At 34.0% G+C, this 7749-nt stretch overlaps 1 protein-coding gene and 1 long non-coding RNA gene across 2 annotated transcripts; one reads left to right on the top strand and one right to left on the bottom strand.

Annotated features, from left to right (window-relative positions):
• Positions 1-1893: 1893 nt before the first annotated feature.
• On the bottom strand, positions 1894-5036 carry LOC125786929 (coiled-coil domain-containing protein 106-like). The gene is made up of 4 exons (XM_049470601.1): positions 4807-5036; positions 4098-4244; positions 3712-3951; positions 1894-2283 (listed from the first exon to the last, which is right to left on the bottom strand). The coding sequence occupies exons 1-4, from the start codon at positions 5024-5026 to the stop codon at positions 1967-1969; spliced, it is 924 nt and encodes a 307-aa protein (XP_049326558.1). The 5' UTR covers positions 5027-5036; the 3' UTR covers positions 1894-1966.
• Positions 5037-5638: 602 nt separating this feature from the next.
• On the top strand, positions 5639-6850 carry LOC111191561 (uncharacterized). The gene is made up of 3 exons (XR_007428918.1): positions 5639-5861; positions 6321-6434; positions 6654-6850. It is a non-coding gene; the product is annotated as an uncharacterized LOC111191561 (long non-coding RNA).
• The last annotated feature ends 899 nt before the right edge of the window (positions 6851-7749 follow it).

The following is a 7749-nucleotide window of genomic DNA, read 5'->3' as shown; positions in this document are numbered from 1 at the left end:
ATGTACAGCTATTGTATTGTTGAGGGTGATGTTTTAGGAATTTTTGGGAGAAGTAGTACATTTCCTGAAAAGGTGCAGGAGTGTCACTGTTTATTTAAAATTGACTATAGGGTTTCGATGCAGCAACATATTTTTCCACTATACAAATGAATGGGTAATTACAAAGACAGTTATCTATCTGTAGAAAAGTGTACAATCTTGAAAATGCTTGGAGTCCTATAAAATAAGCAAATCAAAGGGTTATCATATCACACCACTAAATTCATAAAGATCATTCTTGTGTATTCAAGATATGTTTTAAGGGATATTACTGTATCATTTTTGGAGTAAGAGGATACCAAACTTCGAAGTCCTAAAAAAGAGCAAATTGGTTTTATAGCCAATAACATTGGTTAAATACCCAAACTGTTATCCAATAACACCATGTAATCCTTGAAGAATACATTCCATGTTTTCAATAATATAAGTATCAAATGATATTACTGTATCATTTTGGAGTAAATGGGTACCAAATTTTTAAAAAGTCTATTCGGTTTTATAGGACTGCAAAATCTGTTTTATGGAAACCAAATAGACATTTGTTTTTTTATTTGGTATGCCATTACTCCAAAATGATACAGTAATATCACTTAAAACATATACCTTGAATACATAAGAATTTGTACTTCATTTGACTTCCCAGTGGATCTATGCAGTTAGAGGTATCACATGCCACAGTTAGTATGCACTTGCACAGTATATTAACAGGTAACACTTTATAATAACGTTCAGCTATAAATCATTTATAAGTTTTTAATTCCTAATTAACTAAACATGAATTAATCATGTACTCATATCTATAAATCATGCATAAATATATTAGTAATGATTCACAAGACACATACAAGTTATTATTTCATTCTTAACAAATGATTAACAAATGATGAATAGGTCAGGAATTCAGTTTTTATATATCAGTTACATACTTATAATAATCATGATTCATATGTAAATAGAATATTTACAAAGGAATGTAATGTTAAGGCCTTTTTAGCCAAACATACTTAATGAATAAAACATCTAGAAACTTTGATTTTATAATTTATTTATCATGAACTAATCAAGTATTAAACAGTAATTTAGTAGCCTTGTGTGTGTTCTGGGTTCTGTTGTAGCTAATTATTTTTACATATTATTTTAATGATTATTTTAAGACAGATTTAGACAGGTATATGATGTTCGCATTCAAAGCAAGCTCCTAGCTCCTTCCTACCTGATGGACTTCATGCACAGCTTTGTTGACCCAAAAACTTCAACTGCAGCTTATGTGGCTAAACGAACTTCCACTGAGCAGGAATCAAACACACTCAAGATTGAAGCATTTAAATGACCAGTAAACCAGTGTATTCGTCTGGGTGATCTTTTTCTCTCACAGTCTACCTACCTACTGTCAGGTGATGCTGAATTTCTCCCTAGGTGTGTGTGTGTGTGTGTGTGTGTGTGAGAGAGAGAGAGAGAGAGAGAGAGAGAGAGAGAGAATGCTTTATTCTGCTTGTCTGTGATGGACTGGTGGTCTGTCCAAGGGCTTACATGTCTTTTGCCCTATAAACACTGGCATAGACTTCAGTACCCCCCATCACCCAGAAGGATTAAGTTTATAAGAAGGTGATTAATACATATCTAAAAATCATTTATAAACTATACTTCTTTTGTTAAATCATTTATAAATGAATTGTTCAACATTTATAAAACATTTTGCAGCACCTAATCTAAAGTGTAAACTATTCTCTGTATATAAATATCTGAAAATGCTTGTAAATCATTTATAAACTATATTTCTTTTGTTAAATCATTTATAAATGAATTGTTCAACATTTATAAAACATTGTCTTCACAGCCAATAACACTGTCATCTGTTGGATGTCCATTGTAGTTTTATTTACAGTCCAAAACAATAGGCAAGCTTGCGAAACATTACAAAAAAAACTTACTTTCTTTTCATTAAAGGCAGAAGCTTGTTTTTCTTTTTGTACATTTCCACATTGTTTAACAGCTGTACATCATTATTTAAGACATCTGCACACTTTTTTGCAAACACCTGCAGTTTCTCCTGCCTTGAGTAACCCTCCAACACCTTACTGTACTCTTGGGGTGCCACTATAGCTAGCTCTGCAATGGGAGCATTGGCCACTACAGTGTTTCTGTCTACTCCAACAGCCCTGTATGCATCACGGAGATTTTTCCCCCTTCTGTACTGATGCAAAATCTTCTTGTATCTTCTAACAGTCTGCTGAGGATTTCCAGCTACAGAGACAAACACAAAGATAAAAACACACACACAAATAAGAAAAGTACAAACAAACTAAACAATTCCTATAAAATGCCCTTGTTACTTTATTTTATTTCATATGGACTTGATTTAGTGACTGCCAACTCGTGCCTCAAAACTTATGATTCATTAGGCTTCAGACAGAGAAAGTAAAATATTTAAAATCTAATCTTTATAGCTTTAATTTGGCTAACTGATACAGTGTTGCTCAACCATTGCTTAAATGTTCACCTCACAGTCTCTGGTAATGAGCAGAGACATTCACAAATTTACTTCGGTATATCAACTGCAGACTAAACAGTCCAAGGTACATATATGCACGTGTATATATATACAGGGCCAGCTCAAAAAATGAGAATATCTTTGAAAAGTTACTTTATTTCAGTAACTCAGTTAAAAATGTGAAACTCATATAATATATATATATATATATATATATATATATATATATATATATATATATATATATATTAAACTCAGAGTGATCTATTTTAATCGTTTATTTCTTTTTTTGTTGATGATTTTGGCTTGAAAACCCAATGAAAACCCAAAAATCAGTGTCTCAGTAAATTAGAATATTATATAAGACCGACTGATACTGTTGGCAGTGTGGGTAGTTTGCTAAGTCCTGCTGGAAAATGAAATTCACATCTCCATAAAAGTTGTTAGTAGAGGGAAGCATGAAGTGCTGTAAGATTTTGTGGGAAAACACTGCACTTTGGACTTGATAAAACACAGTGGATCAACATCAGCAGATGTCTTGTCTCCCCAACCCATCACTGACCTCGAGCAGTTTGGACTGTGTGTCTCTCCACTCTTCCTCCAGACTCTGCTCCCTTAATTTCCAAATGAAATGTAAAATTTACTGATGATCAGTGATGGTCTGGAGAGACATGTCTGTCATCTGCTTGTGTTGATCCACTGTGTTTTATTATCAAGTCTAAAGTCAGTGCAGTTTTGTTTTCCCTCAAAATCTTACAGCACTTCATATCTTACAGCTTCCCTCTGCTGAAAACAACTTTTATGGAGATGTTGATTTCATTTTCCAGCAGGACTTAGCAAACTACCCACACTGCCAACAGTATCAGTCGGTCTTATATAATATTCTAATTTACTGAGACACTGATTTTTGGGTTTTCATTGGCTGTAAGCCAAAATCATCAACAAAAAAAGAAATAAACAATTAAAATAGATCACTCTGAGTTTAATACATATATATATATATATATATATATATATATATATATATATATATATATATATATATATATATATATATTATATGAGTTTCACATTTTTAACAGAGTTACTGAAATAAAGTAACTTTTCAAAGATATTCTATTTTTTTAAGCTGGCCCTGTATATGTATATATATATATGGATTTGTCTGTGGTTTTAGGTACCTCTCTTTCTATACTGCTGCATCTTTTCTTCTTTTCCTTTTTTGTTCTTCTTTCTTTTGAGCTTCTTCTGGTGGCTGTGCTTGTGTTTCTTTCTCTTCTTTCTCTGCTCTTCAGAGGAACTTGACATTGACGTAGAAGAGGAAGATGAAGAAGATTCAGAAAACTCTGATGACTCTTGGTCCTCACATAGATCAGACGAATCGTCCTCTGCGGTGCCACCTTTCAGACCTTTCTTCTGGTCTAATATCAAACAAATCAAACTTGAGTGAGACATTTTTAAAATGTAGGATTTTAAGTGGTGGCAAGTTAGAGGGCCGGGGTTTATGTTTTTGTACAGCCATTCTGGTGCTAAGTAAATATTTTATATTAATTACCAAAATACTCACATTCGTCTAACTGTTTTAGAAGACCGTCCCTTTCTTCTTTCAGGTCAGCAATTGTTTTAGACATAGCCTCCTCATTCTTCTTTGCTTCAGCCAGTAGAATCTGGTGTTTTTTCAAGGACATCACAGCTGTTGGGGCTAACTGGGTAACTGCAAAAAAATAAATAAATTCTAATAGTGGACTGTGGACTTGTTAACCACTAAGTTAATAAATTATGTTGGTGGATTCTCTACATAAGTTCAAATATTATAAACTGTTTAAAAATGACCTACAAGTCAAAGATAAGTAACAAGATTGGCACATAACATTAGCTAATTGTAGTTCAACTGTCGCACAGCAGGAAAAAAGTTGCCTAAAACAATGTCTAACAGGTATCGCCATCCCTGGTCCTTGGACTGATGGGCTGGTCTATCAGTCATTTTTTGCAGTACTTGTGTTACACCATAACTCATACTTTAATTATAACAACTAACTAGTGTGCTAACATCATCCTTATAAATTCTCAGCTAATGGTGGCCTGCTAAAATTTGACTGAGGATGGTAAACACATATTATTCATAATGAACAGAGATCCAACCAGCTAGCTAAGGTTAGGTTAGCTAGGTAAGCTAGTGTAAGCCAAGTTTCCTCGGAAATCACAGGATGTAATGTAGCTAGTAAGCTACATTTCCTAACATTAGTTTTAATAAAAGCTAACGTTACATATCTTACCTGTGCCATGCTCCCCTTCTTTGTTGGTTTCTGCAGATTTATTGGTCTTTTTGCCTCGTTTGGGGCGAGCTGCAGATATACTGCTCAACTCCATCACGACCGGACTTCTCCCTGCAGCAGCGGCGGCGTTATTAGTGGCCCCCCTGGTGCCCCCCTTAATTAACTCAACCCATATTACAAAGTTCCACCTGACAGTTTTAATAGTAAATAAACGATACATACGTGAATATATATATATATATATATATATATATATATATATATATATATATATATATATATATATATATATATATATATATTATACATACACAAAACGTAATTCAAAGTAGTTGTTTAAGCTAAATAAGCCAAATAAATATTTAATAAGCAAGCTTTATATAAATAATATATAAATAATTTATAATAAATCGTGAAATAAGACTGAATCAAAGCCAGTTTATGGAGAGCCTACCTACTTCCTATCTTCTCCGCACTAGAAAATCACAGACAACCTCTAGAGGGAGCCCGCGAGTGAGTTCTGGATGAATGGGGGTGAATGGAGCTAAAGGCTAAAACCTCAAAATAAAAATAGTAACTATTCATTTGGTCAGTATATTCTCTTAATTTAAGAAAACAGCATGTTACTTATTGAAGACATTAGTATTTTTTTCAGTATAAGAAGTATTAAATATTTATAAACTCTGATTTTGCTCTATTTCTCCATACAAACCAATTCGTTTTGGACTCACTCGGGAGCGCCTCTGGTGGTCAAATAAACACAGAAGTGATTCTCAAGTGGGTGTTCTCCCCTCTATTAGAGATTCTCTGGCTGAATCCTGTACATGCAAGTTAGACACGTTTAACTGACAGTCATCCGGTTATAAATGCGCCAAAATGATGTATTTGGAGAGAAAAGTAAGGAAAATGATCGAGGGAAAGAAATCAAAAAGAAAACATTTAAAATTAATAAAGTGGCTTCATAAGAAGAAACTGTTGCAGAAAAAGGGGAAATGCAGTATCTGTCACCACAGAATGAAGCTGAAACAGAGCAACTGCTCAGATTGCTATGAATGGTAAGTCAAGCTGTCATATAATTATCATGCGTTTAGTTAACCTAATGTGCTTGAACAAATGCACTAAAGAATGTAAAGATTAGCTTTTTATCTAAAACTAAATTAAGCCTTGTTCAGTAATTATAACCTTGTACTGTTATGCTTTTAACACCATTCAAGACGTAAATTATTAAATTCGTTTTTTTTATTCTGTCAAGCATTTCTAAACATGTCATGGTTATCTATATGTGTGCCTGCATATGTGCAAGTTATGTTTTAAGGCACATGTTTTTAATGTGGCACTGCATTGTCTGTTCCATCATATCAAATCTCAGGAAAACCATGTTTGCTTCATCACTTAGCTCTATAGTAAAAAGTAATTTATTAGTGTTGGAATTAAACAGAACATTATAATTTGAAAAAAAAAAAAGTTAGATTAATACACCTAAATTCACATCAATATAATTCCCATCCCTGCAGGAGGTGTCAACGAGCTATCCACAGAGGAAGGTAAATGAAGAGATCTGTCAGACACAACTCTGTGTTTAGTCATTCCAAAGTGTCTCTCTTCAAATGGATGGAATTTGTGTACAGGTGAAAGCAGCTTACACATACAGGTTTACTATGTCTCAGCCTGCTACATGTACTGTATAGTTTACGTTTCATGTATATACTTTTTAAGCCCACATTTAGATTTATTAAGTACTAAATAATACTCTTATTCAGAGCTTTATATTCCAGTCTAAATTACTTTAATTTGGTAAGGTATTTTTAGGTTACATTTTAAGAGTTGGTATTATTATGTGCTTGCAGGTTTTCTCAAGGTCTGCATTTGCGCCAAATTGACATGATAGCTGATGAAATAGCAGGAAGTTCAGCAACTCTGTCAAAAATGGCCGAAAAGGTGAGAGAAGCTTGCGTGGTGTCAATGGAAAGACTCAGAAGAAGAAAAGGACAGCGTATTGGAGGACGCAGGCAGTTCATTGTTATAGACGAGAGTCACTTCAGACATAAAAGAAAGGCAGGTGTCATTGTATCTTGATATTTTGTATGATGTTGATGTTAAATTGACATACATTTTATATTTATTTTCTTTCTTTTATATTGTTAGTAGTAATTAATACTTATACATTGCAGGTATTTTCTTAAGCTATTAATTTTAAGATTTATTAAGAGTAGCTTCATCAGCAGCTCATCCAGCCACATCAACAGTTTATTTGCAGTTCTTTGGAAGTACCTAGAAATAACATTTCTACCAGGATTTTCTAAAAAATTAGGATAATGTATGCTAATGTATACATTTTTATGTTAGCTTGTGTTTGTTATCATGGAATATGGTGTTTTTTTTACGCCTTATGCTTTATGCTATTCAGTAATATCATTCTTAAATGTTAATGTGTTAATTATGTAGTAATGAAAATGAAATTGCAAAAAAGTGTTGTATATGAATTTTGCCTTGGCCTGCTATTCTGTAACTAGAAAGTAGAAACTGGCCAAGATAATATTTTGTAACAGGAGGTACTGGCAATTGTATAAAATTTTCCTTTTTATCTAATCTAGTATGGAAGAGGACGGATGGCAGGGGGATGAAGAAGGAGGAAGTGGGTGTTTGGGATGCTGGGTGTGAAAGCTGGGGGCACAAATCAAAGGAAGCCAGTTCTTCGCTTAGTCGAGCGAAGGTCCAGAAGGGAACTCTTGCCACTCATCACTCGACATGTCAGGAGGGGATCCACTATCTTAAGCGATGAGTGGCGTGCATATCGGCAAGCTCTACCTCAGTTTGGCTACAGACATTACACAGTGAATCACAGTGTCTCATATGTTGATGCTCAGACAGGGGCTCACACCCAGCATATAGAGAGAGCCTGGAGAACATACAAGGAAACTGTTTGGAGGCTAAGAGGTAACC

The sequence above is a fragment of the Astyanax mexicanus genome, chromosome 22, assembly GCF_023375975.1.
Source record: "Astyanax mexicanus isolate ESR-SI-001 chromosome 22, AstMex3_surface, whole genome shotgun sequence".
Lineage (NCBI taxonomy): Eukaryota > Metazoa > Chordata > Actinopteri > Characiformes > Acestrorhamphidae > Astyanax > Astyanax mexicanus.
Note: the sequence above shows the minus strand (reverse complement) of the source record. Positions and strands in the feature narration are given on the sequence as shown.

What these genes read in the sequence shown, in the direction of transcription:
- LOC125786929 (XM_049470601.1), bottom strand. Translation starts at nt 5,026, where the DNA reads ATGTATCGTTTATTTACTATTAAAACTGTCAGGTGGAACTTTGTAATA. An exon ending in AGAAGGGGAGCATGGCACAG is followed by an intron (nt 4,245 to 4,806) that starts GTAAGATATGTA and finishes ATTTTTTTGCAG; the next exon opens with TTACCCAGTTAGCCCCAACA. An exon ending in GCAGCAGTATAGAAAGAGAG is followed by an intron (nt 2,284 to 3,711) that starts GTACCTAAAACC and finishes TTGTCTCTGTAG; the next exon opens with CTGGAAATCCTCAGCAGACT.